This window comes from Crassostrea angulata, chromosome 2 (assembly GCF_025612915.1).
Source record: "Crassostrea angulata isolate pt1a10 chromosome 2, ASM2561291v2, whole genome shotgun sequence".
Taxonomy (NCBI): Eukaryota; Metazoa; Mollusca; class Bivalvia; order Ostreida; family Ostreidae; genus Magallana; species Magallana angulata.
The window spans coordinates 7,245,870-7,268,136 of NC_069112.1; the positions used below are offsets into that span (position 1 = coordinate 7,245,870).

The 22,267-nt window shown below is 33.7% G+C and overlaps 2 protein-coding genes across 3 annotated transcripts; one reads left to right on the top strand and one right to left on the bottom strand.

Moving 5' to 3' along the window:
* The first annotated feature begins 3,222 nt into the window (after nt 1-3,222).
* Nucleotides 3,223-10,984, top strand: LOC128171919 (multiple epidermal growth factor-like domains protein 10). Of its 2 annotated transcripts, XM_052837698.1 has the most exons (11): nt 3,223-3,283; nt 3,991-4,215; nt 5,610-5,852; nt 6,126-6,263; nt 6,446-6,586; nt 7,508-7,648; nt 7,839-7,979; nt 8,089-8,214; nt 10,308-10,433; nt 10,507-10,633; nt 10,776-10,982. In XM_052837698.1, the coding sequence occupies exons 1-11, from the start codon at nt 3,223-3,225 to the stop codon at nt 10,891-10,893; spliced, it is 1,587 nt and encodes a 528-aa protein (XP_052693658.1). In that variant the 3' UTR covers nt 10,894-10,982. The 2 variants fall into 2 exon arrangements, with proteins under 2 accessions (XP_052693658.1, XP_052693659.1); XM_052837699.1 differs by lacking the exon at nt 6,446-6,586 and having other exon boundaries at nt 10,776-10,984.
* A 3,431-nt stretch (nt 10,985-14,415) lies between these two features.
* Nucleotides 14,416-15,561, bottom strand: LOC128171930 (uncharacterized). Its single transcript, XM_052837714.1, has 2 exons — nt 15,262-15,561; nt 14,416-15,139 (listed from the first exon to the last, which is right to left on the bottom strand). Exons 1-2 carry the CDS (start codon nt 15,345-15,347, stop codon nt 14,821-14,823), a joined length of 405 nt encoding a protein of 134 aa, XP_052693674.1. The 5' UTR covers nt 15,348-15,561; the 3' UTR covers nt 14,416-14,820.
* Nucleotides 15,562-22,267: the final 6,706 nt, after the last annotated feature.

Consider the following 22,267-nt stretch of genomic DNA (forward strand, 5'->3'; position numbering starts at 1 on the left):
TTCCTCTGTGTCAAACAACTCCAATTTCCCCCGAATATTACTTGGCCTTCAAATTCGATATTAATTTAATAATTACGTTTTACATGTATGTCGTAGTGTTGATTGTTTTAATCCTGCAGGCATGCGCATTCCGAAGGGGCTTATTCAACCCCTATTAGTTTTAGCAAAATTAACGCTAGCAAAAATAAAAGGAAGGTGCCAGTCGCCCCGTATTTAAAAATATTCGATCTTTTGATCAATATATGATCAAATATACACACATGTATTTTTACTTTCTTTCATAAAGCTTTAGGAGTGAAATGATCAGTTCATTAAATATGAAAAATTAAAAATGATATTTGATGAAATAAAAAATGCGTGTTTCCACAAAATGGAATTTGATTAAAAAGACATTTACTTAAATGAAGCTTTTACAGTGCTTATAATTCATATTTTCAGTAACTTACCACATCTGCTCACATATATGTAAAAGGAAATTGCTGGCACCGCAAAGTACGAAGTACTGCTCTTAAAGAAGGACTCAAGTATAAAAAGTAATGTCATAACATACCATATGCTTAGGTGTAATGTTAAAAGGCATATGACAACCAAACACGCTGAATCACGGCCCTATTTATGCAATGGATAAATCATTCCGTCCATTGGATTGCATTATCTTGCATGAAGTCGGATGTCAGAAACTGTGTGTGCCGTTGTGGCTGATTTTAGCAATAATTATACCATTGAAAAAAAACCCAATGCTTACATTGCCAACTCCTACACGTGGATCTCAAGCACCCCAAAAAATCTATACTAACCTGAATGACAGACGTATTTGCTTCGGTGCTTTTAATATTTCAACTGGTCCACTCTGACCAAGCGCCAATGTAAAATAACCTTTTAAAAGACAACATGTGACCATATAGTAGTACATGTATTTGTTGAGTATCGTGATCTTATTTAGTCTTAGTGGACCTTAGTCCTATCCGGTGTTGCTATCACGTGTTGATGACTTATTTCAGTAGTCTTTTTGGCTCATTCTGGTTTGCATTATCTGTCGTTCGTGTCTATCTATACACCACCACAAGCAGACCCTACATTGATGGGACCAGTGCTCTCACCCTGGTTTCCAAAAAGAGTCTGATAATAATACATTAAAACACTGCACTTGTTTCTACACCAATAAATGGTTTTATTAGCCATTTTCATGCCCCTTCCGAAGAAGGGAGAGCATATTGCTTTGCTGCTGTGTGTCGGTCGGTGCCAACAGTTTCCGTTCAATTTCTTCGCAGAGGATACTCATATTGAAATGAAATTTGGTATACAGGTTTATCATGAAAAAGTCTAGGTCAAGTACAATGTTGGTTATGTTCGAACATTTTTGGACATTTTGTGACAGAGTTATGTGCCTTGGGCTTAGAAAAATCTTAATTATTTGTAGTGTCCGTTCATTTTCTTCGCAGATGTTTCCAAGGGAGCGGGGGGGGGGGAGCATATTTGTTTTACAAATATCTCTTGTTTTGATGAATGTTCCTGTTGTGTTAATTTAAACTCAACAGATGAAACAAAGTCATTGACTAATTAGATTTCTTGCGTTAGGAACCAAAATAAAATAAACCGCATACCATTTATAAATAAAGTAGTAATAAAAGATAATTGATCCGATATCCACTAGTTTGCCCTTTACCTTGTCCTGCAAACAGACCATTTGAAATGTGAGGGGGTTTCCATACGGAAACAATTGTACAAATACAAATCAACAACCTATTAATATTTTTGTTTTTAGACACAAATGAAAACAGATCTTATCAAAGAAAGGGGAAATAAAATGATATTTAATCTTTAGCATTGCTAGTAATTGTCAGGTTGATTTCGTTTTGTTAATTTTATCTACTAAACATAAAACTTCCTATTACACAAAGAAATTATACCCACAGATATTTATGCTTTCATACAAGTGCTTTTGTCTTCATGTTTCGTAAAATCAATAGATGTAAAATGATTTTAAGTAATGATTTTAACTGCAAATATCATAAAGGTTTTAACCATTTACTTACTGTGCAGTAAAACAGTTATAGCGAATTCATAGGGACCAATGCATTAACTTCGTTATATCCGTAATTCGTTATATCCGTATAACTAATTCGTATTAATAACTATAGCGAATTCATTACATGTATATACATTTTTTTTCTTTCACCAGACTAAAATGTTTGTTAACTGAGGCTTAAAAAAATACATTACTTTCATACCTTTAAAGATCAGATTTTGAATTGAAAGAATTTAAATGAAAATAAATTTATTCAAACTATTATGTTGAATGCAAGTATATTTTCTTTTTAATCTGTAAAGAAATTCGTTATTTAAGTGTGAAATTTCGTTACTATTCACCTCTACGGGACAAAAAATCGGTTCGCTATATCCGTTAATTAGTTATATCCGAATTTGTTATAACCGTAAAATTTTCAAAGATTTGTTCAGAAATCTACCAGGGACTTTAAAATCTGTGTTCATAATAAATGAGTTTTACTGTACCATTAAGGGCTGTCATCTGTTAAACTGAAGTTTGACTAAAAGGTAAAATAAAGGTGAGTGAACGGCACACCTCTTTCTAGACCTTTCATTTACTATTCAATTAACCGAGCTATATCTGAAGGGTTGCCAAAAGGCAACTTTGAAAATTCACAGAGAGAGAGAGAGGGCATCTTGTTGAACAGTACTATAATTATAGATATATTAAAATTATAATCATAACACATTGTAATTGATGTTATTTGTTAAAACCCTGATTACCACTTTAAATATACAAAACAAACCTTATCATTAAATAAACAAACCACAAACCGTTTTATGCATTTCCTTTAACCTTCTAACACGTTTTCTTTTCATGTTGGAGTTTTACTCTCAATCTCACTTCTTTAAACATTAACTGACATTAACAGTTTTTTTCTTAAAAGGAAGCTCTTTGAAACAAATTTTTAATCAGACACACATTCTACAATTAAAGATGTACTGATTGTGATAGTGAAATATGAATTTATTCACTAATTTGCTATAAATGGACATTCGTTTATGAAGGACAATGCGTTCATGAGCTTTTTAAATAGTGTTTTAAGTAAACTTAAAAGATATCGTGCATGTGTTAATGTTTGGTCCTCCATATTTATGTATAAAAATACATTTATATCTTCCTTCTACATTATGCATATAGTAACCTAACCTTGTTTTATTGATTTTTTGACTATGGACTACAACACTTGCCTACTTATATATCTGGCAGGGTTACCTGTAATACTCGCATATGGTATGTAACTTTATATTTGTAAACAATTACAAATTCTTATGTATTTCAGAGTATTTCTATTAATACAAACCTTACCAAAAAGAAACTTATATATATATATATATATATATATATATATATATATATATATATATATATATATATATATATATATATATATGTTGTCAAATTCAAATTAATCTAAAATGTTTACAATCTGTAGTTGTTTATTAAAACAATTAGAAAAATGGACGTTTATTAGTGAACTCTTCATCTATTATAGGTATGTCTGTTGGATTAAATGTTCTAAACATACATGTGACATATAGGCGTGGATAGTGTAAGGGAATTAATATTTTATATTAATTTATCTGTAAACCGTAATGTCACTGTGTTTCCTATAAATCTTTTCATGAATAATCTTGCTTTTAAACATGATTAGCTATTTCCCTCCGGCAGCAGCATATGTTCAGTATCATAGTATTCACAATTTGTTTGTGTGATTCTGTTTTGTTATATTACACCACCAAGTTCGCATATTGGAGTAGATAATAGATTCCTTTATCAATGTGGGTAGACAAATACGTTTATGTACCATCAAAACTTTATTACGTACGTAAATTTTGTTATCGATTTTGGGGAATCTAAACTTTTTGTTTTAAAAGTTAATATATTCAATGTAATAGGTGACAATTTTCAACTGTTTCTGTATATACATTATATTACAGATGATTTATCTTATAATAAACTCGCTACCCAATCACCGATATACCCTAGTTCTAATACGTTATATTTCGCACGTAATGCCGTCGATAGAAATTCATCAACGTGTATGAGGACTGACTTAATAGGACGCCATTCTCATTACAAGAAGATGTGGTGGAAGGTGGATCTTGGTGGAATTCACAACATTTATAGCATTGACATCCTGTTTAAAACCTACGACAGTTACGGTAAATAACTTTTTGAGGGTTTTTTTTTTAATTGAGTGTTTAATTTTCACAACATATATACACATATGACGCAATATAACTGATTGATACATTGCAGAGTCTTTGAATTATTGCGAATTAATTATACAATACAAATTATACAATAATCTAGCATGCGGAAGATGGATATTTCGCTATTTTTTTTCTCAGTACACGTGATAACCTCTTCCTTTCTAATTTCCCGATGGCCAATCCAAGTTACATGAAAGCATACATTATTCAAACGTACGTTTGTAGTCAAATTCGAAGCTGGCTATCTACGAGCCTGGTAAATAATTGGAGTTCTCACGATTTTGAAAAAATGCTCTAAGGAATTAATAAATAACTAGAAAAATAACGCTTACAATATATTTAAGGAATGATTTAATTTCTACCTATGTTATACGATATAACATAACTTGGGGCAGTTTACGCTTTATAAACCGCTTCGAAAAAGCGTAAACTGTTCCAAGTTATGTTATACTCGTATAACATAGGTAGAAATTAAATTTATTCCTTATAATTTAATTTTTTACTATTTAAATTCGACAATAAGGCCCATTACTGAGTTAAAATATGTAAATTTTTTACAAAATTTAAACGTAACGCCAAGCGGATTAATACGTTTCACACGCACGTCTTATTGTGACGTAGGCAAGTTATGTTATACGATATATATGAATTTGTTTAGCCAATCAAATGAGGCGTTACAATCAAACTTAAATTATTTGTTGAGATATAATTCGGGACTGCGCTTGATTGCCATAGCCTTAGTTAATGAATTTGTCATGCAATACCTACTTTAGGGTGTGACTCGTTTCACCATAAATTCTTTTAAAAATGCAGTTTGTTAGCGGAAAATGTGTGATTGCGTTGAACTGAAATCTGATAGGCGGATATGTATCGCCATGTACATCTAATGAACGCTCATCGCTTGGTCTAACACAAAGGAATTTTTAAATTAGAAACTGGGCATACATTATTTTGATGAAAAGATGATAATAAAATATGGGTTACTTTTCCCTTTTGGTCATTTTTTAAGAACTGTACATGGGTGGATACACAGGGAACGCTTTGGGAAGTTCCAATAATTTATATAAAAAATTGTTAGTGTTGCACTGTTTTGACTATCTTCTCAAAAAATTAATTATTGAAACATTACAAGTTTACAACTAAAACAAGATAGTTCACTCCAACAATCCGTTAGAGATAAAAAAAATTATCTAAATCTTTAACATTATATACTTTTGTAGACTAAAACTCAAAAAATTCTTACATTGGTCATGGTTATAAAACTAATGAAATATATAATTTACTTTCAATAAAGTAAAGTTTTGTAATTTTCTATTTAGTGTTAAACTAAATTGTATTTCTAGAAAAGCGACAGCGGGGTCGATTCGCCGGATTTTCCCTGTATGTATCAAACAACGGTGAAATAAAGGATTCCATTCTGTGTTACAAGGACGGACCTCAGTTACCGCCCCTGAATTTTACATCCTTGTGTACAGAGTACGGACGCTATGTCATCTTTTACAATGAACGACTGGATGGAAATGTCTACCCAGAAGGCTATGAAATTGGCTTTGTTTTCACAGAGCTGTGTGAAGTCATTGTACATGGTAAGATTATACTAAAGTATTGTTCGAGTATGTCATTTGTTACAGTAATTTTTATCTTCCCGCATTTGTGTCAGTAACCATTCCAAATGAAAGAAGACATTGATAAAACTGATACCATTGTTTTTTAAAAAGTGGTCAACTTCCCGTTAAATAATTTAAATTTATATCAAAAGAGGAAGGCAAAGGAAACCAAAAATACTTAACCGTATGAATAGAAAAGAAAAATAATCTTAAATTTGACTACAATCAGTGTTATTTTCTAATGGTAAAAAGGTTGTAACAAATCTGGAGTGTATGGCGTTAAGTGTGACACACCTTGCCCCACAAACTGTAAGCACAACGTGTGTCATATACAGAATGGGACATGTTATGGTTGTCAACCTGGATGGATGGGAACTAGGTGCTTTATAAGTAAGGCTGTTTTTATCATGAAAAGTTACTTTGTTTGATTTTATTTTATTTCCAATGTTAATTTTTTTTTTTAAATTGACCCACGATTTTCGTTGATTTTTAAGGTTCTTTATCGTGCTCTCAATTGTATCATAACATAACTTAAATTTAAACTGCCTTATATAACTTTCATTTATAATAAGAATGTAGAGAAGGATGGTATGGTGCAAACTGTAGTCACCATTGTGTAGGACATTGTAGAGATGGGACGACTTGTAATCACGTGACTGGTCGGTGTGACAGAGGATGTGATGCTGGGTGGACAGGGTTATTTTGTGACAAAGGCAACACATTTTAATTACACTAGAATATCATAACGTTTTGGAGACACTAGATTTAAATGTATCTTTGTTTATTTTATATTAGTGTTAATATTGAATATGCAAGTGTAACAATCTATTGGTTATTTTAAAAATATAAAAATGATATGCCAGTGTTATTTCAATGTATTGGGGGTGGGGGGGGGGGGGGTTAAACTATTTATTGTAATATATCTGTGACCTCTAAAAAGTATTTGTTCATTAGTTTCCGCTCTACATGTTTATCATGTTACCATTGTAGTGCGCAACACAACATGTTTTATGGCTTGTTTATTTTTAATTCTTTTCACTCCTGAGAAGAAGCTTCTTTTAGTTTAAAAACGACAATTTACACGTTATAAATACGGATAATATGTTAATGAATATAAGCAGTAATTTAATTTGTCTTTGTTAAATACTGCCAGTTTTAAAGCAAACCATATTATTTGACTAATTGAACAATGTGCTTGAGCATTATTGAAATTTTAAGCTTTAATATAGACATGTTATATGTTAAATGCATTAGGGAACTTTTTGTATTATTTTAAACAATGTTGGTACTTTTGATTGAATAATTTTCACATAATGTCAGAATCATATATGTCCCTCACTGTTATAATCGAGCATAATAATCATAATATCATGGGTGTGGATAATATATTATCAGGTTTAAGTTTTATTTTAAAACCCCAAAAATAAATAAAAAATAAATGAATAAATAAATAAAACTTGAGATATTTTTACTTGGTAAATGCGTGGGCTCAGTTTGTTTTACTTAAATATGAATGATTTTCACAATTCAAGCAAAATGGGAATATACATATATCATGGTTAACGAGAATATATTTAATAGTTAGATGTTACTGATGTCTTTAACCATTTCATTAAATATGTACATTTGTATAGAGTGCATTGATAGGACTTATGGATACGACTGTGTCAACAACTGTAGTAGTCACTGTTTGGGAGATTCCTCGTGTAACAAACAGACTGGTCACTGTGACAGAGGTTGCAACGCAGGATACACTAATAGCTATTGTAGCAAAGGCACGTTATCTTCAACCAGCTTAATATTTTGGAGCATACAGATGATACCGTTTTGCAAGAAAACAGTTTTAGACTCTTGTCGATAAGACTTTTTACGTTTATGTGTGCTAGACGTTGATAAATATTTCATTTTAACAATGATATTTTGCATTAAATAACTCTCACTTTATAACATATGGTTTTGTTTTAGCTTGTCCACATGGATATTATGGAGTGGAATGCAGAGGCATATGTAGTGGACATTGTATGAGAGAAGAACCATGTGACCATGTCAGTGGAGAGTGTTCTAATGGTTGTCAGGACGGGTATACTGGAGTACGCTGTAACATATGTAAGATGTGAACATGATTTGCTATGTTTTATGAATTTTCAAATCATTTTGCATTTATTTAAAAAAAAAGTAATAAAGTTAAAAAAAATTAGGTAACCTCCTCTTACAGTTTGCAGAGACGGCTATTACGGCAGACACTGTTCTTATGTTTGTCCCTTTACCTGTCTGACATGTCGACACACAGACGGACTGTGTACTTGTAAGGCAGGATGGACGGGCCCCAGATGTAATGAAGGTGATTTTCTTTTCAAATTCCCCAAATTTTATGGCGGTATATTTTTTGTCCCGGTTAGATTTTAAGAATAAAAATATATCTGGTATGTTTTTATGTCGGTGCAATTTGATTGAATCAAATAAGACGAAACAGGGCGCGTTTTAATTTAATTATATAATGGTTTAACATATGTGGGTGACAACTAAAAAAAATGGTCTACAAATGTAGTTGACTAAATGACACAGTTAATTTTCTTCCGGCTACATGTACAGTCATTGATGTTTTATATATTATTTGAAATGTAAATGTTCTACAAAGATAATTTACGTAGTAATTGATAGCTTTTAAACATTTTCACATTCAAGCGATTGATTGGAAGTAAGGTTTTTAACCGGGTTTTCCAACGGAAATATCCGGTTATCAAAATGCTGAAAATGGCGGGCGGGCGGCTGGCAAAAGAGTACCTTCATTGTACTGATAACTCCTCCTACAGTTTTCAAGATAGGAAGTTGTTCTTTTGCAGATCAATTGTACATATATCAGAGGTTTGCATATTGCTAGGATTTTGATTTCTGATTATTTATCTAAAAAATACCAGCCTTTGAACTTAGTCATTTTTTGGCAAAATATTGCATATAGGGTACCCTCATTGTACGGATAACTCCTCCTACAGTTTTCAAGATAGGAAGTTGTTCTTTTGCAAATTAATTGTACTTATATTAGAGGTGTGCATATTGCTAGGATTTTGGATTTCTGATTATTTATCTAAAAAATACCAGCCTTTGAACTTAGTCATTTTTTGGCAAAATATTGCATAAAGGGTACCATCATTGTACGGATAACTCCTCCTACAGTTTTCAAGATAGGAAGTTGTTCTTTTGCAAATTAATTGTACTTATATTAGAGGTGTGCATATTGCTAGGATTTTGATTTCTGATAATTTATCGAAAAAAATTCCAGCTTTTGAACTTAGTCATTTTTTGGCAAAATATTGCATATAGGGTACCCTCATTGTACGGATAACATCTCCTATAGTTCTCAAGATAGGAAGTTGTTCTTTTGCAGATAAATTGTATATATATCAGAGGTGTGCATATTGCTAGGATTTTGATTTCTGATAATTTATCGAAAAAATACCAGCTTTTAAACTTAGTCATTTTTTGGCAAAATATTGCATAAAGGGTACCCTCATTGTACGGATAACTCCTCCTACAGTTCTCAAGATAGAAAGTTGTTCTTTTGCAGATCAATTGTACATATATTAGAGGTGTGCATATTGCTAGGATTTTGATTTCTGATAATTTATGAAAAAAATACCCGCTTTTGAACTTAGTCATTTTTGGGCAAAATATTGCATATAGGGTACCCTCATTGTACGGATAACATCTCCTACAGTTCTCAAGATAGGAAGTTGTTCTTTTGCAGATTAATTGTACTTATATCAGAGGTGTGCATATTGCTAGGATTTTGATTTCTGATAATTTATCGAAAAAATACCAGCTTTTAAACTTAGTCATTTTTTGGCAAAATATTGCATAAAGGGTACCCTCATTGTACGGATAACTCCTCCTAAAGTCCTCAAGATAGAAAGTTGTTCTTTTGCAAATCAATTGTAAATATATTAGAGGTGTGCATATTGCTAGAATTTTGATTTCTGATAATTTATGAAAAAAATACCCGCTTTTGAACTTAGTCATTTTTGGGCAAAATATTGCATATAGGGTACCCTCATTGTACGGATAACTCCTCCTACAGTTCTCAAGATAGGAAGTTGTTCTGTTGCAGATCAATTGTACATATATTAGAGGTGTGCATATTGCTAGGATTTTGATCTCTGATTATTGATGAAAAAAATACCCGCTTTTGAACTTAGTCATTTTTTGGCAAAATGTTGCATATAGGGTACTCCATTTCACTGGATATGGGTTGACATAGATTATGGATACAGTTCACATAAAAGAAAACCCGGTTTGCTGTCACATTGACAGCTTTTCACTTGTTTTATATATATCAACGACATTTTTCTAACACCATAGACATTTACATTTTTTGAAGAAAAATTGAATTATATTTATTTGAGAAACGATTATAAATGCAATGACATCTAATTTCAGAATGTTTTCAGTCTTTTGGAGTGAACTGTCAATATCAATGCAGTGAATTCTGTGTAAACCGAACATGTGACAGATTCAATGGAAGTTGTTTGTATGGTTGTATGGATCACAAAAAATGTTATGAAGGTATGACATTCATGCAACAGTTTAGTCGCTATCGATTAAAACTTTAATTACATGTTTGTAATTCTTTTTCAAGACACAGCTAATCTACAGAAAGTTGATCCAAAGCTGACAGTGCCACCTTCCATGGCATGGATGGTTGGTTTCTCAATATCACTTGCCATCAACGTTTTCGTTATCAGTGCCATTTTGATTAGGCTATGGTAAAATATGTTTTATTTCACTTATATGCAGCCTTTTTTAAATGCAAAAAATGACATTTTTTTTGTAGAAATTGTACTTTATATTGAATAACTTTTTCAACTTAATTATTATGGTATTTTGATATGTTGATTTTTAATATAGGAAAAAAAGAAGTAAACGCCCTCAAAATCAGAGTGATACCAATGATGACGGCTCTCATTACCAAGAACTCAGTGTATCTAAAGGGGACAAAACGTACCAAACTCTGACAGTTACGTGATTAAACTTATGCCATGGTATTTGTCAATATGCAGCATAAACTAAAATGTAATACAAAATAAATATGTGAAGGTTATTGAAAAAAAAACAATGTTGTAATTTTGCTTACTAAATGAAAATTATGTGCATGAAAATTCATTTAACTCAGGAAAGGCTAATTTAGAATGTACTTATTTCTTTAGGGTTATTTTTTCGAAAATGTTATTCTTATCTTCATACAAAGGCTAAATAGCATACTATTTCTGTAAATTCAAGACATGAGTATATTCTATGAGCAATAAGCAAGTTTGCATCTGCTTTTTTAAGCAGTCAAAGATGTGACATTTAAAAATCGGATCAGACATATACTAGTAAAGGACAAAATATATATTTAAAAAAGAATTAAACCCAATAACAATCGAAAATCAACTATTCATTTATGTAGCCCATATAGTTTTCTTTTGAAACTTTGTTCGCTTTTCGATTTAAGTTTTTGTCGTTTGAACCTGATTTTCACTTAGAAAAGCGACATAAATGAAAGTATAATAGTTTGTTTTTAAATTATCGTCATGTTTATTCAACGAATACGCCAAATAATGTTTATTTGAGAATAGCTTTGACTATGATTATCACAAAATGAGCAGACAAATCATCTATCTGTATATACAATCAAGTGTGATACAAATAGAAAGAAAAAGAAGCAACCATTAACAATGAAAGAGGGAAAAATTTTTTAATTCAGCGGGACTAAATATCACAACGATTTTTGTTTTGGTGGTTGTATCCACTCAGCATTTACGTCCTGTTCCATAGGGAAATTGTTCAAACAGATGCACACATTTCATCAATCTTCTTTTGTAATCTGCTTTTTAAAATCAGTAGATCTAAAGTAGTTTATTAATTAGCCATTAAAACATTTAAATACTTCCTGTAATTTATCTAGAACGATCAACACAAAATCAAATATTTATTGTTGAGTTGTTTAATGACACAAAAGAGTGATTCTTTACATTTTTCTTTTCATTTTTTTTTTAGTTTTTTAGTCATTAACCACACCTTATAATTTACGCATTTGTTTGACTTACCGATTTGTATTATTATTTAATTACTAAGATATATACCCACAAAAATATTTATAATCTAAGTTGTACATATTTCTCATCTACCCGGAACACAAATGAATTTAGAGGAAAAATCTAAAACTTAACTTGATTGTATTATAAACAAAGTATTTTTTTAAATAAGTCTTTATTTCACTTCAATAACAATACCCATTTACAAAAGCCAGATACATGTGTATCCCGGGTATTAGTAATTTTTAGAAATCGTTTTATTGCGATTGTGAATGAACGATTTAATTTTTGTATTGACCTTAATGATTTTACTATGTGTAGTTTTATGCGATATTTATTCAAATAATATGCTTTTTGATACAACCCCCCCCACCCCCCCCCCCCCCAAAAAAAAACCCCCGAAAAACAATATTATTATGTCTTTGCTTTTGTATTTAGTTTTTGAATATGTTTGTAGTCTGTGTTTAAAATCATATTCGATGTAAATGTACATTTAATGAAATGAAAGAGATACGACTGCTAACAAAATATCACGTTGTCAAATAGTCAATATCCTTAAAAGCACAATACTTTATCGATGCATGCGTACCAATGTAATTACTGTAATGTGTATAAAGTATAGGCATATAATGGAGATTTATGATAATATTTCATTTTTAAATGGTATAGTGTGAGAGCTTGTGTTTGCGATCCTTATCTTGTCTTTTCCCAACATGTTTATAGCATGTTGAAGGCGTGATTCTTTACAATTTTAACGGTTTATAGTGAATTGGAAAAAAAAAACTTATATCAATTTGTTAAAGGTTAATCAGCTGAAAATACTTCAAGCTATTGTAAGTTATAAATCATTTACTAAAGGATGTCATTATAACTTTTTCTATTAAACAGGTTGGGCACAATACCCCAAAATGGTAAAAGTCTCGATAAAACGGGATTATCCCTCTCTACAGTAATAAAATATATTCCATAAACGCGGAAGTTTTACACTTCTTCCGTTTGTATACGTGTTTTCCTTGTAACGAAGAATCAATACATGTGGTAATTATTTTATGCATACATTGTACCTGCATGGCAAAAAAATTTACAGCTGCGTTTTCATAAAATACAGCATTGAAATATCATGGGGGCACATTTGGTGCACATTTTCGAGGTAAAATCAACATAAAAATGGTATTGCTCACTAAAAAACTTCAAATCCAACTATCATACTAGAAAAATCAGTCCTTTGGCAGCCATATTCAATGCACTTTCATTTAAAATCGTGTCTCGACCAATCACAATGCGCAAAAGATCATGCAAGATTGCACATTTTCTATGGAAGCTTTAAAGTGTTAAAATTTAATACTTTTAGTTTTTGATAAGTCGTACATAAAATTATTCGTAATTTTCTTATTTGTAATAAGATGTTTAAATTACGACATGTATTAGTTTTAAGCACTAGATTTTGACCCGTGCATGCACAGGTTGACATAGCATATGATATCGGACATTTTCGAAATAGATACATCGACACACCGTATATCGTTGATATTTGCATAACCAAGCTTTAAGCCTACAATAATGCTATTAATTTCAATACACTCTGCTGAGTTGGAATAATCTAACTGTGTCTTGGGAAAGACCTTCACCACAGTTAAAATGCCTCCCATATACCTGTAATGTAGCAGAAAATTGCAGAATCGCCCCAAAATGATTTTGGAGAAAAATATTAAAGTTGCATTGAAAATAACGGTCAAATTGTTCATAACAAATAATTTTGAAGCTGTAAATACCTTTCCTCGAAAAGTTTAATTCTATAATTGCCGAATTAAACATTTCTTCAACAATGTTTTTACACACGTTGACACATGTCGACATTCGAAACTCTCGGGATTTTTTATAATAAGTGCACCGTGTTAGAGTTATCTCCCGTATTTTCTTCGATGAACAGAAAAAAATTCCAATGAAAATTTATACGCATTTGTTTTATCGTCTCTGAGTTTATCCATACAAACGTGATATTGTGGAAACATAAAATAAAAGCCTCCCGTGATTTAGCGTGAATGTAATGCGCATGCGCAATATTGTAAAATCCAAAAATTTCAAATCATTTCCGGAATTTTTTTTAAGGAATTTTCGTTGATTATTAATTAGCGAAGCTTAATTGAGAAAAAATAAAAACAAATTGGTACATGTAAAATTCAAGTATCAATGATGTTTAGAATATATAAAACAAAAGACAGTATTCTTCCGATTTATCGGTATTAAAGCTAAAAAATTTGAGTCTGTTATTTTAATATAGTAGTATGGATTATAAACCCATGGTAATATATTTTTGAACAATAATGTTTGAAATATTTACATAAAATTTGCATATTACTTTTCTATGAAACAATATCATAAATAAAAAAAAATATTAAAACCAAATCACACACACATACTGAAATTAATGTTGTTATATATTTTTATAAATAGGTAATATGCTTCATAAATAAGTCCAACATATATTTTATAGAAAAAAAATAACAAAATCTGGTAAAACCAGTTTTGTTGCCATTGACAACAAAAAAAGAAAACATCATTCAACAAGGAAAGAAAAGACCGTTAATATCACCAAAACGTTCGGCGCAAGAAAGGAGACAATGTTCACTAAGGTAAAGTTCCATAAAGCATTCGTCATAGTAATTTTTAGAGTAACCCATACTAGTCACCCGATCCCATCTCTATCATTCTAGGGCTCCATGTTTGCTTTGCTTTGAATTTGTATTTTGTTCTATGGATTTTTGAGGTGGATGACAGTTGGTAATTGTCATTTTTCATTGTACATGTATACATAAGGTATAAAAAATCAGTTTTAACTACACGCAGTCATTCCTGCTGTAAATCCTTAAGGAAGTTTATGATACCCTCTTTTTTCCCTTCTTAATCTTCTGCCATTCTTTTTTCTTTGTATCCCCCATTGAAGGTTCCTCAATTTTTGTTTTTAATTCTTCTTTTGTAAAATTTTCTGAAATAATATTTTGTTTCTTGGAAATGATCATTGGCTTAAGCTTCAGTCTCTTTTGGAGGGAGAGTGTTTTGGAAACTTCCTCTGCATCGTCTTTAAAATGTTTCATGCACATTTCATGGACGTTGCAAAATTCGGCAGCAAGCTTCTCTCCACACAGCCCCTTTGTGGAATCAGAATCCATTAGTTTACTCTCTTTGATGATGGATCTTAAAACAGAAGTTGAAACATAAAAATAACGGTACTGAGAAATAAAGAAATAATAATAAAGTTATATAACATTATTGCCCCCCCCCCCAAAAAAAAAATTAAAAAATAAAATGAAACATACCTAAACTGTAGAATTTCATTCTTGATCCCGTACATATAGGAATACTCTGGGTCTGTAGAGTCAGATATGCCCAGTATATTTACCATATATTCATTCACCTATAAAATGTATAAATATTAGGAAAATATTTATATTAGGAAATAGACATAGAACTGACTCACGGGCAACTGTTAAGATGGCCATCACGGGTCCATCAGGGACGAAGTATGTGTATGGAGAGGTACTAGTATTTTTTTTTTCAATTTTAAAATTAACTTCCCATCCGCCGTGTTTATTTGGATTTTAATTATATCATTAGTCTTTTAAAGGATTTTTCAAAACTTGAACACGTCTTATTTATTTAGGATGATTTTGTTGTATCTGAGGGCCATGCCTATTCTACCTGTAGACCTCGCCCCCTCCTCTACTGGTGTCGTCGCATCCTCCTCCAAGCCTGGATTGTGGTGGCGGCCCCCGGTGGTCTCCACACCGGCCTCCTCCTGGGGGCTGGAGCTCTCTGGGGTGGTGGTGGTGGCCGTGCTTCTGCTGGCCGTGGGGGTCCTCTGGAGGACGGTGTGGAAGTGGCGGCCCCCGGTGGCCGCCACGCTGGTCTCAACCTTGGGGCTGGAACTCTCTGGGGCCTCGCTGGTCTCAACCTGGGGGCTGGAGCTCCCTGGGGCCTCGTCGGTCTCGCTGCTGGGAGTCTGAAGGAAGAGGGTGGTGGTGAAAGGCTCACCGGAGTGGTGGGCTTCTCGGAGGAAGATGGACCACGATCATCCCCTCCGGTGGCGCTGGTCTCGCTGGCTGGCGAAGCATGGGCAATACTACTGCTATTGATCGATTCTTCAAAACAAAAAAAATATACATATTAAATATGTATTGCTTTAATATTTAGCAAAATATAATTTTGGAATAAATGATAAATCTATAAATGCTTATTGGAAGAAACAACACAAGTAAAAATAAAAAGTAAAGGTAATTTAAATTCATATAATAAGTATTTGATTGCAAATTACCTAATATGAGTGTGGTAGAACTAGGCGAAACATCAGGTGGTGTAGAACCAGTAGAGGTGGGGTGGGTAGAATTGCCTATTCTACCTGTAGACCTCGCCCCCTCCTCTACTGGTGTCGTGGCATCCTCCTCCCGGCCTGGGTTGTGGTGGCGACCCCCGGTGGTCTCCACACCGGCCTCCTCCTGGGGGCTGGAGCTCCCTGGGGTGGTGGTGGTGGCCGTGCTTCTGCTGGCCGTGAGGGTCCTCTGGAGGCCGGTGTGGAAGTGGCGGCCCCCGGTGGCCGCCACGCTGGTCTCAACCTTGGGGCTGGAGCTCTCTGGGGCCTCGCTGGTCTCAACCTGGAGGCTGGAGGTCCCTGGGGCCTCGCCGGTCTCGCTGCTGGCAGTCTGAAGGAAGAGGGTGGTGGTGAAAGGCTCACCGGAGTGGTGGGCTTCTCGAAGGAAGATGGACCACGATCATCCCCTTCGGTGGCGCTGGTCTCGCTGGCTGGCGAAGCATGGGCAATACTACTGCTATTGGTCGATTCTTCAAAACAAAAAAAATATACATATTAAATATGTATTACTTTAATATTTAGCAAAATATAATTTTGGAATAAATGATAAATCTATAAATGCTTATTGGAAGAAACAACACAAGTAAAAATAAAAAGTAAAGGTAATTTAAATTCATATAATAAGTATTTGATTGCAAATTACCTAATATGAGTGTGGTAGAACTAGGCGAAACATCAGGTGGTGTAGAACCAGTAGAGGTGGGGTGGGTAGAATTGCCTATTCTACCTGTAGACCTCGCCCCCTCCTCTACTGGTGTCGTGGCATCCTCCTCCCGGCCTGGATTGTGGTGGCGGCCCCCAGTGGTCTCCACACCGGCCTCCTCCTGGGGGCTGGAGCTCCCTGGGTGGTGGTGGTGGCCGTGTTTCTGCTGGCCGTGGGGGTCCTCTGGAGGACGGTGTGGAAGTGGCGGCCCCCGGTGGTCGCCACGCTGGTCTCAACCTAGGGGCTGGAACTCTCTGGGGCCTCGCTGGTCTCAACCTGGGGGCTGGAGATCCCTGGGGCCTCGCCGGTCTCGCTGCTGGGAGTCTGAAGGGGGAGGGTGGTGGTGAAAGGCTCACCGGAGGGGATGGACTCCTCGGAGGAAGATTTTTTAAGATTTAAAACATTTTTACTATATGGCCACTTTGGCCTCACCCTAGAGCCTGAACACCTAACAAAGGGGTCATGAATTTCACAATTAAGGTAGAGGGCTTCATGGACGTCATAACCATGCATTTAGTTTTTAACAAGTATATATATATTAATACTTTTTGGCCATATTGGCCCCGCCCTAGAGCTTGAACCCCTGACCCAGGGGTCATGAATTTCACAATTTTGATAGAGGGCCTCATGGACATCATAATCATGCATCTAGTTTTTAACAAATATATATGAGAGTTGTGATGTATATCGGCTATTTATTACTAAAATCCAGACCTCGTGAGAGGGTGAAAAACTGAAAAGTACAATAATAAAAGTCAGAATTTGTCTAATATAACAATTTCCAAAAATATGGCAGTAATTATAAGCTGTGACAATACTGAATGTTATATGACTAAACTTTACCCGACGACATATACACAGATAAATGTGTGACTAAAACATGCTAGCTAAACAGGCCTATGCCTATCCTATATTGCGAACACGCGCTTACACAAAACAATGCAGTTGCAGAATTTAAACAAAGTAAGAGATATTGCATGACATCGTTAGATACACAAGATCATAATGGACATAAATTGACATGAATAAAATAAAACTTACTCCTTAGATAGGCCGAATTCCAGAAAATGATGCACACAAAAACAGCAGGCCAAGCTCATGGCTGCCATTACCGATAAAACAAAAAACCAAACCGGACGGAACATATTATTCCGTTTCGAGAGCAGCACAAGAGTAGAGAAGAAGATATTCTAAGATTTAATACATTTTTACTTTATGGCCATATTGGCCCCACCCTAAGGCCTGAACCCTGACCAAGGGGTCATGGATTTTACAATTTAGGTTGTGGGCTTCATGGACATCATAATCATGCATTTAGTTTTTAAAAAATATATATGGTAGTAGAGAAGAGGATTTTCTAAGATTTAATACATTTTTACTATATGGCCATATTGGCCCCACCCTAGAGCCAGAACCCCTGACTAAGGGGCCATAAATTTCACTATTTTAGTAGAGGGCCTCATGGACATCATAACCATGCCTTCAGTTTTTAAGAAATATATATGGAAGTAGAGAAGACGATTTTCTAAGATTTAATACATTTTTACAATATGGCCATATCGACCCCACCCTATAGCCTGAACTCCTGACCCAATTTTGGTAGAGTGTATCATGGACATCATAACCAGGCATTCAATTTTTTCCTCACATGCGTGGGAGTAGAGAAGAATATTTTTGAAAATTGGCTTTTTTGCATATTTGGCCCCGCCCGTGGTTCCCCAGGGTTTGTAGAGCCATAAATTTCACAATTTAAATTCTTCTTATCATAGAGATGCTTCACACCAAAAATGGTAACGATTGGCCTTGTAGTTTTCAAGAAGAAGTTAAAAATGTAAAATTGTTAACGCACGACTGACGAAGACCAATTGCAATAGGACATCTGAGTGACTCGGGTGACCTAAAAATGTATGAAATCTTTAAAAAATCTTCTTCTCTACTTCCACACATATGGGCAAAAAACTGAATAGATGGTTATGATGTCCACTAACTCCTCTACCTAAATTGTGAAATTCATAGCCACTGGGTCAGGGGTTCAGGACATGAGAGGGGGGGGGGGCAATATAGTGTTAATGCATATAATTTGTAAAAATTGTCTTCTCTATTCTCACACATCTGTATAAAAAACTGACTAATAATTATGTTTACCAGGAAGTCCTCAACTGAAATTTTAATTTCCATGTCCTCTGAAGGATGGGTAATGACTCTAGGGCAGGGCCAAATTGGATGTATAAGTGTGCATGCTTATAATGTTAAAAATGATCTTGTTTACTCCAAAACACCTGAGAGGAAAACTGAATTCATGATTTTGTAGACCAGATCTTTTAGTTTTTCGCAAACATTATAGGTTTCACAGTTCTTTTTGAAATATTTCAGGCAGGGAGGTGGTCATCATTACCATCTAAATTTATAATTTTTCTACTCCAGTATGAAACCTTATTGATTAGATGCATATATGAGACTCCTCGACAAGTTTGTGTATGGGTTATATGCTACTCAGGTGACCGTTAAGGCCAATTGACCTCTTGTTTTCACATAGTAATAAATTTATTACAAGATATATATTCAACTACTTAATTCACATATTCCGTATCTTAGTCCGTAAAGTTTATTTGATTTTGACTACTGTTGCTCAGGTTACTAATGTGTGCTCATGAGACTTTTTTCAGTTTTTAGCTCACCTGAGCTGAAAGCTCAAGTGAGCTATTCTGATCACATTTTGTCCGTCGTCCGTCCGTATGTCTGTCCGTCTGTAACTTTTCACATTTTGAACTTCTTTTCTAAAACCACTTAACCAAATTCAACCAAATTTGGCTCAAAGCATTCTTATGGAAAAATGAATATTAATTGCAGAAATGAAAGAACATTTTTCATAGAAAGCGGAGAAAACCTTAAAACTGTAAAAAGAAAAATAGGGGGGTGCATTTAAAAAATCTTCTCAAGAACTACTGAGGCAAATTCAAGGTAATTTTGCATGAATAATCCTTATGGGAAGGAAAATATAAATTGCAAATATTATGGGCTAACTCTGTTTCAATTCTGAGTTATGACGAAAATAATAATAAAGGAAAGGCGTGTTTCAAGCAATTTATATCATCCATGAGTCGTGGTAAAATGGGTAGGCATGACCGGGCCAGGGCAAAACAAAAGATTGACAGTTATTAATCTGCCAATCTCATTAAAATATCAAGATATTTACTGACCAGTATATTTGTATTCGCTATAAATATTGCTGCAAAATAATGCGTAAATGGAATTGACGATTGCCGATCTGACCCGGCTTTTATTTTGCCCCGGCCCGTTTGCTTAAAATTGCTTACCCATTTTACCATGACTCGTATTCCATAATTTTAAAACGAGGTTCTTTGTTTAAAGCAGCCATGACACTATATGAAAAACGGGTCGATATGACAATGATGAATTTGTTTGTTGTGCAACAGTTCATGTACGAAGGGAATCTTTGAAACATGCAAAACATATTGGTGCCGTTTTGTGTAAATTGAGGCTAAATATTTCAATGCGTTGACAGTTTTCACATATGACGGTGGTGTTAGCTTGTTGTGATTTTCGTTTCGTTTTCATTTATCCTTTGCGTTAACCTGGGAACTGTCGCTTGTATTTCCTGATTTTTACGAATCAAATCAAACAGACATCGGTAAATCAAACAGTTTACTGTTTACCTGCGCAAGTTAAGCAACATCTGATGTATTAAGAAAGAACTAAAATGCAATTCATTCAGGCTATCGGTAATTCGGTATCATCTTTTGCGTAATGGTAGAATAATGCAATATGTTTTGTTGAGATGGTCGACATTTTCTCGAGTTTATTCAGTTTAAATAGAGTTTAATATCGCTGACGGAAATATGTAGGTATATACATGTATATGATTCATTTTGAAAAATGAATTGTGTTCTTTATTTGTTATAGTGCATGTTTCTTGCGTTTAATTGTTTACAATTTCTATTTACTTACCATATTTGAGTGTTAAGCTTCAAATTAAAAGCAAGATACAGAGATTTGCTCACAATTCTATGTTTGTACACAGATCTGAGGCTATTCATTTTTTTCCATTTTAAATGCCGAATAGGAAATACCAAGTTAAAAATCTTAAGCTGAATGTAATAAATTCATGTGAACAACATATGACTCAAACCTAGCAAAATTTGAGCTCATCTTGCTTATAATTGTACCATTGACGCTGAAATTTTGGTTGATCATTAGAAGTTCTATATGAATTAGAATGTGTTAAATACTTGTACACAAAAAATTAAAGAATGATATGCTTTATATAACTACTCTCTGGGGCCCCCTCTTTATACAATGAATAATGTGAAATGTGAGTAAATAAAAACGACATCGTGAAAACAGTTTCCATAGTTCTGACACATTTCTGTTGCGGGGATAAAAGAATTATCGCTATTCCTTAGATTCCTAAAGAAATATTACAGCGGAAAATTATCCTGGTTTGTAACCATTTGTTATTTTTGAATAAAAATGAAAAAAATGGGTTGGCCATAGTAAATTAGGATGATGTGCCTGTCAATACGGTAACATTGATTTTTATAGCTCTTTTAACATGTCACGTAACAACATTTTTCATTTCAGTGTATTCATCAATCAAGTGTGAGTAAAGTTATAAAAGTTACGAGTTTACGCGAAGTGAACAACAGTCATTTAATTTTATTGGAGAAGACAAATAAATTGTTGAATATTTTAATTTGAGAAATTGAGCGCATTGATGTGCAATTTTCTTCTTCACATATATACATGTAGGATTTTTTTGATAAAATACAATAACTATTATATTTTTTAAAAAATACATTAACTAGTAAGTAGTTGAGGAAGAAAATGTACATATATGCTCTCATATATTTTGATCGCTTTATTAAGTGGGGGAGGGGGCAGAACGAAAATACAGAAGTTATATAACAGTGTACCGCTACCAAATATTCTTATTCTGTGTAAAAACAGTATTTCATGAAGGTGCAATGTCAAAGATTACGTGTATGCAAAAATAAGTGTAAAATTCGAATACTTTACAATATTTTTTTTTTATTCTACCGAGGGCCATATGGCACAATATCTTTTGAACGCCCATTGTTGCTCAGGTGAGCGATGTGGCCCCATGGGCCTCTTGTTACAATTGTGTGTACTTAAGTGTTTCATATTTCTAAAAGCCATTCCATGTGCTAGACCTTTGTTAAAATAAACAATGCTTGTCTTTAACACTTTAAAAACACATACACGAACTAGAAAA